This window comes from Neodiprion pinetum, chromosome 6 (genome assembly GCF_021155775.2).
Source record: "Neodiprion pinetum isolate iyNeoPine1 chromosome 6, iyNeoPine1.2, whole genome shotgun sequence".
Classification (NCBI taxonomy): domain Eukaryota; kingdom Metazoa; phylum Arthropoda; class Insecta; order Hymenoptera; family Diprionidae; genus Neodiprion; species Neodiprion pinetum.
Genome location: NC_060237.1, coordinates 26,774,971 through 26,794,463, shown reverse-complemented (window position 1 = coordinate 26,794,463; position 19,493 = coordinate 26,774,971). Strand labels below are relative to the sequence as shown.

The 19,493-nt window shown below is 42.7% G+C and overlaps 3 protein-coding genes and 1 long non-coding RNA gene across 6 annotated transcripts; 2 read left to right on the top strand and 2 right to left on the bottom strand.

Annotated features, from left to right (window-relative positions):
• The first annotated feature begins 504 nt into the window (after positions 1–504).
• On the top strand, positions 505–3,075 carry Scgbeta (sarcoglycan beta). Its single transcript, XM_046632855.2, has 3 exons — positions 505–780; positions 1,342–1,588; positions 1,666–3,075. Exons 1-3 carry the CDS (start codon positions 698–700, stop codon positions 2,296–2,298), a joined length of 963 nt encoding a protein of 320 aa, XP_046488811.1. The 5' UTR covers positions 505–697; the 3' UTR covers positions 2,299–3,075.
• On the bottom strand, positions 2,973–5,683 carry LOC124222172 (interleukin enhancer-binding factor 2). Of its 3 annotated transcripts, XM_046632841.2 has the most exons (6): positions 5,388–5,683; positions 5,258–5,281; positions 4,540–4,846; positions 4,116–4,422; positions 3,686–3,943; positions 2,973–3,609 (listed from the first exon to the last, which is right to left on the bottom strand). In XM_046632841.2, coding segments are annotated over exons 2-6 (1,161 nt in total). In that variant the 5' UTR covers positions 5,260–5,281; positions 5,388–5,683; the 3' UTR covers positions 2,973–3,322. The 3 variants fall into 3 exon arrangements, with proteins under 3 accessions (XP_046488797.1, XP_046488798.1, XP_046488799.1); XM_046632842.2 differs by lacking the exon at positions 5,258–5,281 and having other exon boundaries at positions 5,388–5,681; XM_046632843.2 differs by lacking the exons at positions 5,258–5,281; positions 5,388–5,683 and adding an exon at positions 5,130–5,145.
• Prosalpha2 (proteasome alpha2 subunit) lies at positions 5,518–7,723 on the top strand. Its single transcript, XM_046632859.2, has 3 exons — positions 5,518–5,672; positions 6,087–6,419; positions 7,261–7,723. The coding sequence occupies exons 1-3, from the start codon at positions 5,632–5,634 to the stop codon at positions 7,589–7,591; spliced, it is 705 nt and encodes a 234-aa protein (XP_046488815.1). The 5' UTR covers positions 5,518–5,631; the 3' UTR covers positions 7,592–7,723.
• Positions 7,724–16,471: 8,748 nt separating this feature from the next.
• Positions 16,472–17,979, bottom strand: LOC124222180 (uncharacterized). The gene is made up of 4 exons (XR_006883963.2): positions 17,854–17,979; positions 17,536–17,769; positions 16,675–16,950; positions 16,472–16,581 (listed from the first exon to the last, which is right to left on the bottom strand). It is a non-coding gene; the product is annotated as an uncharacterized lncRNA (long non-coding RNA).
• Positions 17,980–19,493: the final 1,514 nt, after the last annotated feature.

Sequence of the window (19,493 nt, the reverse complement as noted above, 5' to 3'; positions counted from 1 at the left end):
GCTTTTTTTTGACCGTATTCGATCAAATTTGAAATTTTCATCCACCATTTTGAATTTTCGGAGTCTGATTTCAGATTCGTAATCACACCACTGTCTTGCTATTGACGCAGCACAATAATGTGTGACTCAAAGGGTTAACTCCTGCTTTCGCAACGCGTCCAGACGGCGCGGGATTAATTATTATCCCCTTGGAAATACAGCTGGAACAATTCAGCGCTTGGTACAAAGCCAAATCCCGAAAAAGATACACTGTGCACGAGCTTTTGTGGTCGAATAAGTTAGAGCGAAGCTCTGCTCTGATTTTGCCCGTCCGGAATGCTGAGAAGGAAAAACAGTCCGTCAATTTAATTTCTTTCGGCGATTCCGGGCGGTCCGAACTCGGGTTTTGGAATTGTTTGAAATTCTGATCGCGCCGACGCTCCTCGAGGGCGAAACATCGATCTTCGTTAGAGCGACGAAAGGCGAGCGCAAGCGCCGAGATCAGTTTTATTTTCAGCTTTGTAGAAAAGCCGACGGAACCGACGCGCCGTGCTTCGGGAAATCTTAAGCCGAAATAATGTTCGTCTATTCTTAGTAAACGCTCAATAAGATCGCTTCGTCGTTTTTTCTCGCTGAGACGGGCTTTGGCTATAATTCCTCGCTTATTTTCCCTTTTTTTTCTAATCCGCAAGCTGGGAGGCAGCCGTTCGTTTCGACGATGTCTAAACTCGACGACGATTTGTCAAACAGCGACAAACCGCTAATCACTCAGAATTTTAACCAGAATAACAACGTCGTCAGGTACGTAATTATCACGTTATTTATCCATCGCGAAGCTTCAACTCTCAAACTGCAGGAACTGGAGTTCGAACTTATGAAATTATTATTTTTTTTGTTAAAAAATCATTCATATTTCCGAAGTTTTCGAATCAAAGAGCTGCCCTAATTTCCAGCCTCGGAGAACTCTTCACGTACGGATAAGTCGCAATCGTGTAAAAAAAAAGGTGAATTTTCATGAGCAAAGTTTCCTATAACGTCGAGACAATACAGTGACATCTTTTCTGAAAATTTGAAATCAAAACTGTGATTAAAGTGTGATCTCGAATCACCATCAAGTCATTCTGCAGAAAAATAACATTTTATCCGACATAAAATACATTGAAGAAAAACAGAAACTTTGCTTATATATCCGGATTTTTCTAAGCCAAATAATATTTCTTTACCGTAAGTTCATCTCATGCCGGTCCCATTATAATTTTCCTGGAACCAAGACGATCACTATCATTTTTATTTCTATTTTCTCCCAAACGATTCAACCATGAACCCGGTATCAGTAATTGTTTTTCTCCAAAATTCCAACAGCCTAGGAAAGGCGAGGGGCACGATGAAAGATGGTTCAAGTCGTTCGAGCACAACAGACGTTAGTTCGGAGAGGAAAAGGTACTGCCTATGGATGTTGATATTTTTGCTGGGTGTGATGGGGCTGTGCAATCTGTTCCTAAGCATAACGATATTCGCTGTGCTACGGATGAATCAGAGGATGGAGAGCATGGAGGTGATACCAGAAGAGAACCTGATAACATTTTTTGGGAAAACTGATTTAGACCGAGTAGGTATTTGAGAAAAGGGGTGATAAAATGGCGAAAACGAAATACCAAAACTAACCGAATTCCTTCCAAAACGCAGCTCTGTATATGGCGCGGAATTTGCCAGGGATACGGCGACGAACCAATGGCGATATCCGGGGACGACAGCGGCGTCCAAATAAACGTGAGAAACCTCAGAGACCAAAACCATTCGAGCGTCCAGGTGTACTGGAACGGGACGACGGTGTCGAGGGTAAAGGTACTCGAGGCGAAAGATCCGCGAACGGGAACCACATACTTCTCAACAAATTCCCCAAACTTCGAGCTCCCTTCGGGGGTGGAGAAAATCGGCGTGAAGATAGCCGAGACCCACAGAGTTACATCGCCGATAAACTCGAGTTTGAAGTTTGAGGCCGACAGGCGGGTGACCGTCCACGGAACCGAGGGAGTTCGTATGGAGGCAAAGGACATCCTCTGGAAGGCTCGTACGGACCTCTTCCTCAAAAGCGACAACGGTAGCATAACTCTGAGCGGTAAGGAGGGGATTTTGATCGACCTTAACGGCGTTCGTGTCGTTCCTCGGGACTCTAGAAGCCAGAGCGGTCGAAACCAGTATAAAGTCTGCGTTTGCATGCCTCAGGGAAAATTGTTCCGGGTTCAAGTGCCGCCTGGTAATAAGCAGGTGAGCTGTGCCCACGTGAGTATGACGCCAGAAAACAGTCCTTGCAAGTGATCGAAGGAAGTTTGAGGTCTTGTTTTGTAATATTTTCGCACGACGAGCGATCCGCATCGTATCTGGAAAGATGAAATATCACTTATTTTATTTTAAAGTGTTTTTTAGACCAGTACATTGAATCTTAGGCGAGTCTCCAATTCAAAGCAGTGGTGATCGTCAACTTCCTCAGAAATTTAGTCTAACGATTTTCCAAGAAAGTTGGTCAAACTGTTTTGTAGCTTGAGGCTGCACTTTTCAATGGTTGAATTTCACTCGCCGATTCTTTTTGTGTATATAGAATAAAACAGAGGTTTAGTTAGTTAGACCACTTACGCGGCGGGCTCGTATGTATAAAGACCGAATATTTATTGATCAAAAGAACTTCGTCGCATTCTCGAAGTGACGTTGTTGATTTGACCTATTATCGTGATACAATTACTCATCATTTATCGTTGACGAGTAAGAAAACGTACTTCAAAATTCATACGAAGACTGCACATACACGCACACGAGACGTTCTACTAATATAATAATAATAATATTATTATTCATAGGAATTATATTAATATTAAGCTAGCCATTTATGAATGTATCCGTATATAAGTAATTACAATATTAATCGCATTGTATATCAAATGTTTGTCAAAATAAGATATTTGGTGATTTAAACTGAAAAATAATGAATCATCATCTATGTTTTAAGCAGGATCAATTTTTTTTACGATCGATCGGCAACGAGAAACATAGACATACATGTAATGTGTACGTCACGGGTTGCCGACAAAAATGAAAGAATATACATTGAAAAAATTCATTATCGAGTCTGAAAATGGACGATTTCTCTTTACCCATCCCCGCTCTATTGATACCGATCCGTGTACAAATTCGTAATTATATGATTTTCAATAAATCCAGCGTTATACCATGTATAGAGTCGTTCCAAATCTCACGTGAAATTGTATCAAATGTACAGACAGAGATACAAATACGCCTTATAACAATCTGGAACAAGCTGAGTTTGTTAATTTCATTAAAATATTTCTTATGTGTCTTGAGTCACCATTTCTTCATTTCCTTCTTCCATTTCTTCCTGCTGTTCCTGCTCCGTTGGAGGTTCGTATGCCTTGTCCAAAGGACTGGCAACCACACCGCCAGCCCATACACTCATTTCTACCGCTAATTTATTACCGCCTTCGAGCAATGGCCTGTAACCACCGTGCGCCAAAACTCGTAGCAATGTTTGTGCCGTTAGACACACTTGGTCCTGTTGTTCCAACGTCATAGCGGTGTGTACACGGATGTTTCCACCCTCGCAGGGATCGGAAATTCCTTGAGATAAAATAATCAATTAAAATTTAACTTTCAGTCGTTGGGGTCAACATTTTGTCGATTAGAAACAACTCACCGGCTGACCCAGGCAAAAATAACCCTGAAGCGAGGAGCTGGAGCACTCGCTTGTAGGCTTGATTTATCGGCAGTGCTTGTCTGCTGGGATTATTCATGATTGCGTTATGTGCCAGAAGATCTAGCATCCATGGTGACAGGGGTTCGAAACCCTCGAATCTGGTCCTCAAGTCTCTCAGCAATCTGATCAGTACTTTGATACTCGAGTGATGGGCATTTTCTTCGAACCATCGAGAGTGTCTGATAGCTGCTAGGTGCCCTGTAAAAAAAAAAAAAAAATTGAAACATGTTGAAACAAGGTTGATACTATTTTGCGAATTGAAAATAAAACTTGAATAGGTTTTTAAGCTTTGGTAACTATCTGAATTTTTTCTTGTGAAATTTTATCAAAAAGTCAAACGATCCGGGTGCAACACAATGTCGGTAAATACCTTGGCAGATTTTAACGTCAAGATGCTGCTCAGATTCCAATTTACGTAAGTTTTGATGCAAAGTAGTGATGAGGACACGAACAGTGGCCTCATTAGTTGAAAGATCAAATCCACGTTCCGTTTGAGTCAGCTTAAACGCCTCTTTAGGATTGCCCGCCTTCAAGTCTGTGTTTACTTTCGTGCCCAGCGCTTCAACCGCTGTTTTTGTAGGTAATGTTTTGAGGATAACAACGATGTCTGCTACATTGTGACCCTTGATCATTGTCCCTTTTTTGAAGCTCCCCACTTGTCTGACTTCCTCGAGTTGCTGTAAATGAAACGAATCCATCAATGTTCCTTCTCATTTTCGTTTCACTCGAAAAAAAAAAAGAAAAACATAGCTTTAACTGTATTTACAGCCATTTTAAATTTGCTGTATACCCACACAAGCTTCGAAGGTTCCAGGTGCAACGATTAGATTATCCAGAACTCCTTGTAGCTTCGTAACGAGGTTCAAGATGGAATTCTGCTCTTTCGCTGTCGGACACATATCTGAATTTTTCTTCAGAAGTGCCGTAGTAAAGTCAGCCTCATCCGCAGCTGCCTTGACACGAGGAAACGCAGCCTCGCAAAGGGTGTAATCAAAGGGATGTCTGGGCAGGAACTGTTTCCTAGGAAATCCCATTCCACGCCCCATTCCTCCTCGACCACCTCTTATCATGCCGCCTCGAGCACCTCGAACCATATTAAGCCTGCAATGTCAGAACAAATCGAATGCATCGTTTAATCATTTCTGGAGTCGATGCATATTTCACAAGATATTAAAAATTGGTGGGACGTGATTTCTGGCTCGATTGATGCTTGACGCCAATACGAGAGATGGATGAAATAAAAGAAATGTGCTGATGTGCTCTTTTAAGGTTTAATTTCACAATCGTTCAGAGCTCGCACGATTCTAATCAGGGTAATGTTTGGACTACGTATTGGCCAATCGGGTGTTGAGCGAGAGAGAAACCAATTATAACGAAAATATACCTCTCGTTTTCTCTCTCACTCACTCCTCGGCTAGACTTTCTGTACACGCAAAGCTACCTCCAGTAGTATATGCTCTAAGGTGCGAATGAACATTGAACGAAGAACCTAACCAAGCATAGCAGACTTACATTGCTGGAAGATCCAGGATCACCCTGAAAACAAATCGTATTCCGGTATTTCGTTACTCGGAGTGAGATGAGCTGTTATTTATTCTTCTAATCGAGTATTTATCGCGGTATTTATTCAATAATAACTTACCCTGGATAATTTATTTGAGCAATAGCCGACCTTGGTCCTCAGCGTGTGCTTAGCCGTGCTTAGCCGGTTTAACGATCCTGATGGCGTTTCATCTGAAGTCAACCGCGAGAGGCGCGAGAGCGCGAGTGCGCCGCGATTCGTGTCGCCATCTTGGACTCTACGTTCGAGATCGTTAACTTGAAAGTCGAAACTCTCCAGTTTCAGCCGTTCGAGCTTCAGGTTAGTGTATTGTTGCAAGGTAATCATGGCTTCGGAGCGGTACAGTTTTTCGCTGACTACGTTCAGGTAAGAACAGGAAATTTAACGTATTTCCTGTATTCTTGCGACCTTCAATCAATCAGTCTAACCGTTTCTGGAAAAATATTCCAAATTTTTTCTTAGTCAGCAGTTTGAAAGTCCGTCAACTCGGTCCTAACCTAAAAACCACGTCAAGAATCGAAAAAGTTTCGTGTCAAACGAGTCTGAAACTTTATTCTCACCTAAGCAATATCAAACTTGTTTCAAATTTCTGTCTCAATCTCCGTGGAAACTTGAAGTGAGCTTTATTGCATCCCATGTTTTGATCAAAGAATCTCCACTTTTTGTCCTGTCATTGTTACTCTACATCGTTTAAGGCTCAAATTTGATTGCGTCAACTATAAAACCTCATTATTCTTCACCATCATTTCAAAATTTTACATTTTTATTTTATACTTACAGCCCGTCGGGCAAGCTGGTGCAGATCGAGTATGCATTGGCTGCAGTATCAGCTGGGGCGCCTTCGGTTGGCATCAAGGCATCCAACGGAGTTGTTCTTGCCACTGAAAACAAGCACAAATCGATACTCTATGACGAACACAGTGTTAACAAGGTTGAAATGGTTACCAAGCATATTGGGATGATATATAGTGGAATGGGGCCTGACTATCGTCTACTTGTGAAGCAAGCTCGCAAAATCGCCCAGCAGTACCTGCTAGTGTACCAGGAACCAATTCCAACTGCGCAACTCGTTCAACGAGTAGCGATGCTCATGCAGGAGTACACGCAGTCAGGGTAAGATCAGAGTTTTCATGATTTCATTTAATTAGCCGAAACTTGACTATAATTTTTAGCTGATATTTACTATGACCTCATGCAATTTAAACGGTTTTGAATGAATTTTATATGCTGTTTTTGACTTGATGTTTGGTATCAACGTTATAAACCATGAAAAGTAGACATTACCAAATTTAGATACAAGGTTTTAGCAAGCAGATGTGTGAGAAAAGTATATTTATGGAAAGAATTGTTGAAATCTGAAAGAGTTTGTCGTAAAATGGTTCTCGTTGGAAATTTCCATAATAGATTCATTGTTTGACATTTGTCAATCGAAGGCCATAAGACAAGTCGAAGAAAATTGCTTCACAAAGATTTAAAAGGAACCACGTGTAATGATTTACGCGTTATCTATTTTCGAGTAGCACAGAATAGACGAGGTTCCGCTTCACTTTTATGATTAAGAACAACCGGAAAGTTTAGGTGAGGGATTTAAATGAACGAGTCTGGTGTGCTGATGTTGGAATATGCCTTATGATTTATCGAACATGTGTCCGATTCGAAAGGTAAAGTCAGAATATCGTATGAAAGACGGACCAGGATTGCATCGAGAAATAAATAAAACAAAGTATGGGTGTGTGCAAAAAGCGGGGTGTGTAGGATCAAGGTTCCGGGAATAAGAAGCGGTAATCGGGTGTGTACAGGGTGTGCAAGGCTTGTATTGTTTGGCAAAATGGAGCGACTATTAGGTAGGAGGGATGAAAGTCGATGTATGAGTGAAATAGAACTGTGAAATAGTGCGGAGTACGTAACACATGCATAGTCACATTTTGGAACTGATTAAATAATGTCTGTGCAGAGGTGTACGTCCGTTCGGTGTTTCTCTGCTGATCTGCGGCTGGGACAACGACAAGCCGTACCTGTTCCAGTGCGATCCGTCGGGTGCTTATTACGCCTGGAAGGCAACCGCGATGGGAAAGAATCACATCAACGGTAAAACATTCCTGGAGAAGAGATACAGCGAAGATCTGGAACTCGACGACGCCGTTCATACCGCTATTCTGACTTTGAAGGAAGGATTTGAGGGGCAAATGACCGCGGACAATATTGAAGTCGGCATTTGTGACGCCAATGGATTCAGGAGACTCCATCCGTCCAATGTCAAGGACTACCTTGCGAACATCCCCTAATTTTTTATTCTATCTACGTTTACTTTTTTTTTTTGTTTGTATTGTAATATCCATTAATTGAGTCGGCAATACGAATGTGCTCGCGAATAAAAAAATTTCTTGAAATAAACAAAAAAAAAAATGAATAAAAAATCGCTAGTGGATTTCTTACGTATGCCTCTTATATTAATTTGATTGAACAGTGTATATATCTTTTAATGTTTTAGGCATCTTACCACGAAGCAGATTTGTTTGAAATGATGTGTTCTTCCTATTTTCAGCCTCTTCTTTTTTCAAACCGACGACACTCTGTTATCGAATTTGCAATTAACGAAGTTGAATAAATACAGTCAAATTTAGTGTAAAAATTTAAGTTGTGGCATTTCGCCACGCGTGTTAGACGATTGCTATCTCTGACGCTCTCGCGTTTAATTTCGCGTGAGATTAGGTAAAGACCTGTTGGTTTAGTTTCCGTGTTTCTTTTTCATTTTTTTATTCAGTCATTTAAATTCTGGAATACCTGATTCGTAAGTGGCGGTCAAAGAACTCGTGTGAACTGCGGCAAAAATTAACAAGGCAATGACGCTCTGCGTGTGCACTTCGCTGTTCAATATTGAATCGGAATATCTAAGAGCTCTCCTCGAAACGTAATATTCGCGAGATGAAGTTTCGCCGCGAGGGGAGTGTAAAGTTGACAAGGCTCAGTTAATATTGAACGTTATACAACAACGGTACCGATCTAAGAGAAGAGAACGCGAAAGCCGTAACAGTTTCTATACATAATAGAGAGGGTGGTTGTAGATTAGGATTAGAACGTTAAATTCAAGTTTCCAAAGTTGAAGTTAATCGATAATCAATTGAATTTGCGGTATATTATGCCATGAGAGCGAGTTCTCGCTTAGAGATTACAAAGTTTAAACAAGCACGGTACGGATCAAACTCTTCTTACAAAGAAAGATGGATAGCTTGCGAACGGCAAAGTGAATATTTAATTCGATTTAGTCGCTAATTCGCTGATTGATTAAAAAGCGTCGCGGTTCAGGTAGCGGAACACAATTTATTGTAGGGACAAAAATAAACGAGTATCGACGATTATACAACGGCGACGATGAAGGGGAAATTTTTTGACACGGAGCTTAAACACGCACGAGGCTATTCGACCGCATTTTCGGGCCAACGAACCATAAATCTATCGGCCTCTGGCCACCCCCGCATATCGTGTTTTCAAAGTTCGCCCGGGTATTACTTATATCCCATTTTCGCGTAAGGCCATTCTGTCCCAGAATATATTGGAGGAAATTATTAAATTTCACCCGGAACCGCGCTGAGAGCAAACGGTAAAAAGCCGTGCGGGTTGCCCTCAAGTTACCTTCTCCCCACCGATTTCCACGATGAATTATTCCCCGAATATTTCACCCCCTTCCCAAAAAAAAAAATTTCCACCACTAATGTGAATTTTTTTTTTTTTTTTTTTTGCAACAGTCATGAAAAGTGCGAAATTTGACATGCCAGTCCATATTGTATAAACGAGCTTTTCGAATTTTTGGAACGCTAATTGTGGCAGACCTTGATCCAAAAGACACATCAAATTTTTTGATTTTGTTTCAAACCGCAGAGATCTAAATGGCGTGATCAAATTGAATATACCTGTAACCAAAGTAGAACTGTTCGAAGCTTCGGTGTTGTTTTTGAGGTTTACAACGGGTCGGGGTAAAAATAGAAATAGAAATATCACAAATTAAAATGTTCACAATGTCGAATTTTCAAAGACGCGAAAATCTAGTTTAACCGTAGAATTTCAATACGTATATGATCGGTGTACTAGAAAGGTCAAAGTTTCGAAACAGTCAAAATACAGATTCGTCGAAAGAAACAAGAACATGTATACGTAGTACAAGTAAAAACGTAGAATAGTGATAATTTTTTACAATTATTCTGTACATCGGTTTCGTCGTCGATTTCTAAATTCTATAGAACGGATTTCCGCGTTTTTGCCAATTCGATATTGCGACCTTTCCATCTTCCAATCCTTTTACATTCTCACCCTCGTCGTTCACACTTTGAAGTTCAGATTGAAAACTTGTAATTCAAAAATGCGAGTTATCAAACTAATTTTCATTAAAATTGTAACCACCCCCGTATCGTCAGGTGCGCTAAAACGTAATCGCGAGCAGGGTGCCGATCTCTCCTGAAAATAACTCTGCTTTCACTCAATTTTTGCCCCTGAGCCGTGATGCGCGAATGGAAATCGTAGTTTGCGCCTAATTGTAGGGCTCGCTCGTGCAGGATTCGCGGAGAAGTGGGCGAATTGGCACGGGGTGTATCGAACCGGAAATGGACAATGGGCTGCAAAGAGGGTGATGGGCTGAGAATCGAGACACCCAACGCCCGCTCTCGAGCATACTCGATGTGTATTGTGCGGCGTGTATACCGGCCTCTCCATTCAGGGGCTGAGCAGTTTTGGGTTGATCGAACGAGCCTCGCAATCGGTTATTATAATATACACTTGAGATGAAAGGGATTTTAATTAACTCTAATCGAGTCATCGATTAGACGACGCTGCAGGTTTTACTGCAGGGCAGAAAGCGAAGAGGAGGCCATTAAAAGTTCTCTCGTTAAAATGCGATTGTACCATCCCGATATTATCCATACAGATATAATTATTACGCAGCATGAAACGAACAATGACATAATTTGCCGCCTTTCTCTCTCTCTCTCTCTCTCTCGTGTATCCTTTACGCTTCGTTCTTCGTTCTCCACCCGCAGCTATCTCCACCGCGATATTTTATTTTCTCGATTTCCGGTTAACTCCGGGCGCTTCGGCTCCGCCTTCCATTTCAAGAGCTTCCTCATTGTCGGAGACAATGGTCAAGCATCGCTGTATCAGTCATACCCCGTAGCGAATAATACGGCATATAATAAAAACGCGTATCGTAGCCCATGAACCACCGTCATTTTACCTCTACTCTTCCTTCTCTTTCCTCAGGTCCAGCTGTCCATCCTTCAACGTTCTTTTTTCCAAGCTCGCAGCTTTTCAGTCTGCAGAAGTTGACGATCTAGTCGCAGGGTGAAATTTCCTCGCTGCTTCGGTATACAATGTAAAAGTTTTTCCTTCTTTCGAAGAAGGGTCCATCGGTTTGGCAGATGAGGAGACAACAACAAATCTTCCTCGTCTTCTACGTACGACACAACTGTTCCGAATGACAAGTATCGTTACATCTTCCCCACCTACGATTGTATACTTCTTCCAAACATCGATCGTTCGAGTTGGTCTTGGAAGTAATTTTTTATTTTATTTCGATTAATTATCGCCGTGAAAAAGTCACCTCTTCGAGCTAGTCGTTACTTTGGACAAGAGTCGAACCTCATTTATCCCTCTACGATGTCCAGGAATGAAAGTTGGAAAAAGTGCTTTAAAGGAGAGGCACGTTAACGCGCGTTCGTTTCTTAGGGGTTGAAGTGGACCATTTGGGCTGGTCATTGCGGAGGACGACGTGACTATGGACATTTGGCGAGATTTGTTGAGACGGGGAAAACGTGGAACGGTGCTCCGTTCCGCAATATCATCCGTCTAGTTAATTGGTAGGAAAAAGTCGCCGAGTCACCTCGGAGGTCCCGCTCAGAGACGGGACGTAGTCCGATAACGAAAAGAGGGAAAAGAAGAGCTGCTGCAGGAGGCGGGCAGCGGCGGGCCAATCTGCGCCAATGTTCTCGGTGACACGTCATTTACTTGAGCTTTTCCCTCCCCCGCCCCTCATCGCTGTCCATCTTTTTTCCCACGCCGAAGGTAACCCCAGACTGGGAGAATAGGAGAAAGAAAAAGAAAAAAAAAAAAAAATTACGGATAAGAAAAACGCCAGGACGTGTGCAGAAGAAGGAAATCTACCCTCGGCAAAATTTCTGCATTACCTTTTCGCAAAACCGCGAGAATTTACTTCGTTAGTTTCTAATCGCCCGCGTCTATAAGAAAATCTGCAACGAATTGCTGATCTTCTCCCGGTCGGAGCTGTCAAGGAGCAGGACGAATCTCCCGATTTCACGGTATCACTTCTCTCGGGGCTTTCAAATTGGCTCGAGTGGTTCTATTCAAAGTCCAGGACAGTTGACAGGATTCCGGTGATGAAATAGAGTAACTCGATGATCCCTCAGCTCCCCCGCTTCTTCTTTCCTCCCTCTTGCAATATTTCATGCAAGCTAAAATTCGTCGGTATCCATCCTCGGCTTGCGGATACGCGTCCTAAACCTGTTACTCGAATCGCGCCTCCGCGAATTTAAGATCGAATGATATTCTCCCCGAAGGGGAGGGTGAAATTCGCGAGTACGAAACGAGTCGACTTTTTCTCCCTCTCTGGTTTTCCCCGATTTATCGTTGACGGATCGTTTATTGCCCGTAGGATAAGCGAGTAACCCGTCCTCCTCAATTCGAACAAGACCTCGTCCATAACTCGCCGACGAGGAATATAACGAGCAGTAAACATCGGTGAAACCCAGCTACGGAATGTAATTAAGCTGACATTCGGATGTAAGACAGAACCCGTCACGTAACGTCGCGAGAAGAAGGAGAGTCGGCGGTCTGCGAAGGACGGGTTCGTCGCTACTCTCGTTTGTCATACTGATTAATTTGCGACCAATGAGAGAGACCCGACGCCGCTTTCGCCTCTATAAGGGTATTACATACACCCCGGCCGTTAGTATTATAGGCTGAGGTATATACGCCATATCCTTCCTGACATTTACTAAGTTGTCCCCGGGGAATTCCGCACATCCTTCGCTCGCTTAATCATTAATTTTCCTTTCGTAAACAGGTGCTCGCCCGCTCACTCGCTTCGAGCACGTCGCAATTTGAATAAACGTTTCCGTACGTACGATATTCAAGCATATTTTCCTCATTTTTTCGCAAAAAAGAAAAAAAAAAAAACGAAAAAGGAATCAACCGAAACGGTTATCGCTTTTCATTCCCGACTGAGCTTGGACAACCGAAAACAAGCAAAGAGTTTAAAAGAAATAGAAAAGCAGCCTGAAATTGAACAAGATATCCGAAAAACTTGACTAAAAAATATGGCAGCAAAAACTCAACACAATTTTCCAAAACATCGATTCCTACCGGCTTTATTTAGCCGGCGTGACTGCTGAGCTGTAACAGGATTCGCGTATGGTGTATTTCTGGTACCTAGAGTGGCGTGCATGGCGTGTGTACTTACGGGGATATTTTGTTACGCCTTACTGCCGCTGGTCAAAGCCGCTAAAGCGAGCCAGCTTTAACTCGCCGCAGCCAACTATCGCGGATTTTTCCACAAGCTCGAGTGAACTTCGCATCTCTCTCTCTCTCTCTCTCTCTCTCTCGCGAAATACCGGCTTCTCGACACGCTAACCCCTTCGATGAGGTCACCTTTGTTCTACCGATTTTCTCTGGACCTTTATGTAATACGTGTGTCGTAAAGCTGTTTTAGCGTAAAAATAAATCACTGGATTGTTTCGCTGTTCAAAATCTGAACATTTTGTTTCGCACGAAGAAAAAATGTCGGTATCGTAATCAGAAAAAATTACGCCGAATTATTTATAATTCTTCTCAAACAGTCTGTGGTTCAGATCACATGAAGTATGTGAAAAGACGCTTCTGCTCTTAAACACATTCTGTAACCTTCTGTTTTAGCAACGCTTTTCACAAACTTCGTTTTATATTTTATACGTACACCGTTTCCATAAAAAAAAATAAAAAAAAAAAAACATTTCATTCATCCGGGGATAGTCCAAAGGTCAGTCTCAACCTTCTGAATTGCGATATCATTCCGCCGATCTCTTTCTTACTGTGAGCGTGGGTGCGGTATTCTTCGAATACTTTTGAATTGAAAAATATTTTCAACGATACGAAGCTTGGCGCAAGAAAAGATAGAATATATGTATATTATGTAGATTTGTGTTTGGACACGTTTCGCGAATCGAGTCTTCAGGCGGATATTCTAAAGGCTGCGAGGGAAACTGTACGTTCATCTGCAAGAGTCCCGGAAAAAGTTCAAAAAGCTCTGGATGAAAGAAATTTTATTACAGAAATGGCGAATTCTCAATTCCCAATCTCATGAATCGTTTCATCCCGCGCGTATAAATTATTAAACGAAATACTGCGGCATAACTTCAGAATAATTCCGAACCTATGCGAATTTCATTCGGGAAAATAGGAAACGTTTACTTTTGTTCGCCTTATTTTCGACAGTAATAATGGACGGTTTCGGGTATACAATGTACATCGTACGTGTGCACAATACCTGCCACGTGGATTTGTTCGCGACTTACCCTGATTCATATCTCGTAAAAAAGACGAGGGTCAGAAATGGATGGAAAAATTCTGAACCGTTTGGCGAAAAAATATGCGAGGATTTCGCATTACGTATTGACATTTTTTCGAACAATGGCTTTTATCACGATTACAAATCTGGGATACGGGATATCACCGGCCAGAATCAGGGACTAAGTTTTGCAAAAAAGCTTACATTATTACGATGCCATTATACATACATATAGGTATAATTACTCAATCGCGTGTAAGTCGACGTTTTTAATTGAGGATTACATAATTTTTAACGAAATTAATTTAAACAGTGGGATAAGTACGAAAATGAATCTTAGTTTTTAAATCTTTGATGAAGAACGTAGAAAGTTTTTCAAATTTTTCCAGAATTCCGTTTCAATTCTAATAATAATGTAAGTCATCTGAGATTTGTATAAAATAGTCAAAATTGTGATTTTCACGCGTTGAAAATCTTATACCGCGTAACGCGAAAAAAATGATATAAATTGGAATTTGCAAAGTAGCTGCTTTTTCGTTTCCACGTCGACGTTTTGCACGGGATCACACCAGTCGCGCTTTTCGCGTCATCGGCGCAGAATCTCCGGGTTTATCTCCGAGCCGCGGTCGACGAGCTGATTTTATAACGTTGAATTACGCCGCCTGACCGTACGGCTGCAGTGTAAGTGGATTTTCCACGAGAACAACGACGCGGCAAAGTACAGAAAATTGCGCGTCGCGACGGTACTTAACCGAAACTTTACCTCCGATACAGAGAACCTTGGATTAATCCTTTGTGTTGCGGAGCGCTAATCGTACAGAGATGCGTAGCAAAAACGTGCTCATTTCCGTAAAAAATATACGTACCTATATTTTCTAAATTTTCAATGTTGAGCTTATTTTTCTATTATCAATTTTTTGTTAGAAACATTTTTACCACTTTTGTGCATATTTTTCTCTACTATCTTCTTATATTTCCACCCACGTGCAGATATTGTACGCATGTATTTCTGTGGGATGCATCAAGCTGACGTGTATTTTGGTCAATAAATTCGATTCGATTCAATTCGATATATTCTTCGCGTGATTTCCGATGTAATTAAAATTCCCATCACCGCAGTAAATATATCAATCGCTAATTAATTTCGTCATTGCTCGGCTACAGGTTTTCATATTCGTAAACGTTGTAGGAACGAAAGTATGCGTGTTGTACATTGCATTACAAAGTATAGGTTATACCCCAGGGTGCAAATAAATACGTCTGACATGGGTAAATGAAACAGGGAGGATTGCAATTAATTTGCCCGCAAAGGAAAACTTTGACGACTGTACCACTCCCCGAGCTGTAGATGCAGCATGGTGCAATTGCAAACTGCAATCAATACACATCTGCAATGCCCGTCCACCTGAACCTCATTCGCAGCTTTCGCGTTACGATCTGCACTCGGCTGCTGTAATGATAATTGCGACAAACTGACACCGGCAGATGAAAAGTCGGTGGAAAAGCGCGGATCGATCGTTTCCACGCGTATTTATTATCTCAGTACTGATTGGCCCCGTAGAACAGCCTGCGATATTCACTCCGTGGCGTCGTTAGTTTGAATCGTTGAAAATGATGTGCGGAATCATTGATCGGATCGTTCTTCTCCATGCGATGATCTCAATCGCTGACGAGTGAAAATCCGTGTGATTTTAAAACCCTGGTATAATCGTATATTCGAGAAGTCGCAAGATCGTTGAAACGAAAATCCTCGAAAGTCGTACCTAACACGTTTCGTTCTCCTAAATCGAGGCGAAGTTATATTATACGCGTCGTTAAACGAATCACATAGAAGGAAATTGCGCGCAATTAAGGGCGAAGAACAAGCCAGAGGAGCAGTCGCTTTAGAGAGCGACTAAGTGTCTCTTGTGCCGAGTTCATTTTGGTAACAAGAATTCGTGATTATATACGTCGCTCGTCGGGAAAATAAAGCCTCCGTAAGGTAACTTAAGGGGGGAAATAGGTTTAGGACTACGTTTCTTTGAGTGATTTTCACGAATTTTATTCTTGGCAAGAAAGAAATGTGCATAATTTATCGAAACTTTGAAGTCAAATCTTATACATATATTCAAATGAATATCGTCATTTTTCGAAGTATCTTCTTGGAAAATATAGAAGGTATCGGCTGCCACCCATCGGAGGTCACCATCACAATGGAGGCCATAGTTTTCATTTGAAATCAATAGTTACAAATTTACTTCAAGGGCGTGTCTTTCTTCTATATAAACCTAAATTTCAAATAATATCATTGTTTAAACTGATTTTTTATTGGAAAAAAAAGTTTTCAAAGAATGGCAAAAAATTATGCTCTTTTGTTCAAACACCTCTAAAAAATGGAGTGTTTAATTTTTTTGGGTCAAATTAGGTTCATATAGAAGACAAACACGTCATCAAAGTAAATTTGAAACTCTATTAATTTCAGATGAAAACTGTTGGCCTCCAGAATGTACACAAACAGCTACGTCTGACGGAGACCTCTGACATCATCCATATTTTCCAAGGAAATACTTTCAAACAATTACGATAGTTACTTGAATATATGTATAAAATGTTACCACAAAATTGCAATAAATTATGTACACTCCATTCTTGCCAGAAGAGAAATTGACGATGTAGCCCGTTGTCGAACTTGCCCAGCCATGGTCTTCTTTTCCTCGGATCGCAGGTGCGGATCGAACGAAACGCCAGCTGAGTGAAAGAGGTACGATTATCTCCAGTAACGCCGTCTATTTACTCCGTTCGTGCACATCCCACCTGTTAACTGTTCGGTATAATACCTACTTCCTGGTTCTTATACTACCCGGAAAACCAGGCGCAGGACCTGGACTCAATTCCGCCAAGGTGTTCCGATGGTTATTCCTGACTTCTCTGGGATTTCCATCGCAGCGCCGAACCCTCGACACGTTGCATATGCACTCGAGTGGCTATGCCGGCACCTGCAGCTGCTCCACTTCGATTATTGACGCTCCCAAGTCACGTCATTCCACCACTGCTCTACTTTTTCTATTCAGCTTCGACTTCGTTCCCTGCTCAAGACGGCCTGCAGTCGATAGTCGGCTGCGGAAGGACACCGTCGTATTTATTACAATCGCGTTCCCGAAATGCTTGAACAAAAAAAAAAAAACAAATGCCAAGAGGATTGTGAGCCCTCGTGGATTCCGAAAGCATCGTTATCCGATGATCCTCTCTAACGAAGGTGAACCATAAAGGATATTAAAAACGAATGTTGCGATTAGAGCGACGAGAATACCGAGCGTTGCTGAATGGGGTGACATTTTTCTGGATCATCCGTCCGTCACGGCTTTAACTGAGGGTCACGTTGCGGAGAAAGGGCGAAAAAACAAGGTCAAACGTGTCCGCTGGTGAAATTTCAAGCTCTCCTTTTTATTTATCCTCTTGATTACTCTCCGGGGATGAGAGGGAGAGAGAGAGAGAGAGAGAGAGAGAGGGAGAGTGAGGTAGCAGGCGACTATCAACACGACGGCACGCGGTTCGAGCTCCGCGAATGCGTGGGAGCTGCAGAGGTGGCTCAGGAAGAACGTCGCCCTCTTGGAATGAGAGACGGCGGGTCGATTAGGACGAAGCAAAGTTTTATTTAATCGCCTGGTACCCATAGAAAAGCCTCGCACGTGTCTCGCCTACCTTACGTCCGGGGCAATTAGACCGACTCTAACGGTTATTCAGCTGCTCCTCGAGTCATCCCGGAGATAAAAAGCCCGTTACGCAGCTCCGGGCGTCGCGTCGTTGCTGCTCTTCGACTCTTTTGTGATCCGGAATAGGATCCGTTAGGCAGGGAATGCGGTACTGCGGTGCATTACCAGCTGGTCGCATTTCCATCCTAGGCTCAATGTTGGAGTCACTCTTCGGCGAGGTCATCTAAGAATTAAATCATTGGACTCGTAACGTCCATCGTATAACAAACCGCGAATTGGGGGCTTTAAAACGAACGCAACGTTGTACCTTTTGGTTGATGACACTTGACGTGGATTCGTCCGGCATTCTCTTCCCCCCATACTTGACTGGCAACCCATAACGCATGTCGAAACCAGAGTTGGCGGTCGAGTGACGGTTTTACGGAGTGTGAGAGAAGAGCGGAACCTCGTCCATTAGCTTTATTGCGTTACATTTAAATCATGGAAATCATAACAAAGTGAGAGATGAGAGTGGAGGTCTTTGCGAACTCCTGGCCTGTTTTGCAAGGCTGGACAATGTTGTACAGGAGGGGTTTTAACTGTACGGGTAAATTAGCCACAGTGGATTCTAGTCCTACACCCAGGACCCGAATCGCGCGAATTGATCGCAGTCTCTGACCCAAACTGTAGGTCTGTATCTGTGGTACACAAATGCGGCTGGAGGAAACTTTGCACGTTCTCTGTGACGAGACTTTTCCCTTTGGTCGCTTCTCTGGCCGTATGCTTTTCCATTGTCCTCATCGGGAACAAAGCGGAGCTGGAAATAGTTGAGCAAAAGCGAGCCCCTTTAGCTGTTTCGCATTGCTGAGGAAAAGTAGCTGCAGTCGGCGAATCAGTGACACTTGGAAAATCGTCATCATGACCGAGACTCGACTTCGTTCCGGTTTTTATCGGGGTCAGTATTGCAGATGGTCCATAATCCACAGCGTTATCTCGACTCTCCGTAAAAACACATCAATGTCAGAATCAAAATTGTCCGGCGAGATGTTTTGCCACAGTGTCAATTCATCCGGGAACTGTGGCGGTCATTGCGACCGAAGCCTCGTGCTGTGTGGTTGAACACCAGAGGCTCCATTAGGTAATTGAGGGACTACCTCGTCGTCTGTTCTTCTAGATACGCGGAACATTCCGTACCCAATTAAACATTCATACACGAGGACCTAGAGGTTTGAGGTTTCAAGGATTTCAATAAGTACCTGAACATATTAGGATCTCGCGCTAATTTGGGATCCATCAAATCATCGTGAGTGGATTATGCATTTCGCATAGGTCGAATTCTATCGCAAGTACGGTCGATACGGAACCTCCGATGAAACGACTGATTGGAATTGGTTTCGAGAAGATTCATATCCATCTTTCGACTCAGGCTGTGAACGGTCGCCATTCTCAACCCCCGGCAGAGACTCGACTAGAAGTGTAGGTATACCGGGTACGTGATAAGAATGGCAAAGAAATATAAAAAGCCCATATCTCGGGGGGTACGGAGGGCAGGATTGGTGCGGATTTAATTACACGACTCAGTGACAAAGTGCGGGAGGTGTAAGGTGGACAGATATGTTATTATACCTACGCGATGGGGCGGGCCTCGCCACTAAAGTACATCTGCCTCGTGGGAATTCCATAAAAAATGTGGCCCGGTGGAAATTTAGATGGAATGTAAAAAGGGAAATTATAACGTACAACGCCGGGCCGGTTTAAATGTTCAACTGCCGGAGCCGAGGCTCGCCGGAGGAATCGCTTATTACGGCTGACCAGCCGGGGTCGGGAGGACGATCCGGACTTTTAATCAGAATCGGGTGTCGGCACTTTGACTTTGCGTAACGCTGCAAGCTTAACACCGGGAGCTTGTTTCCCTGATTCGAAGGGCGAGGCGAGCGACGGAGAAGCGCGGGATAAACCGATCGGCCA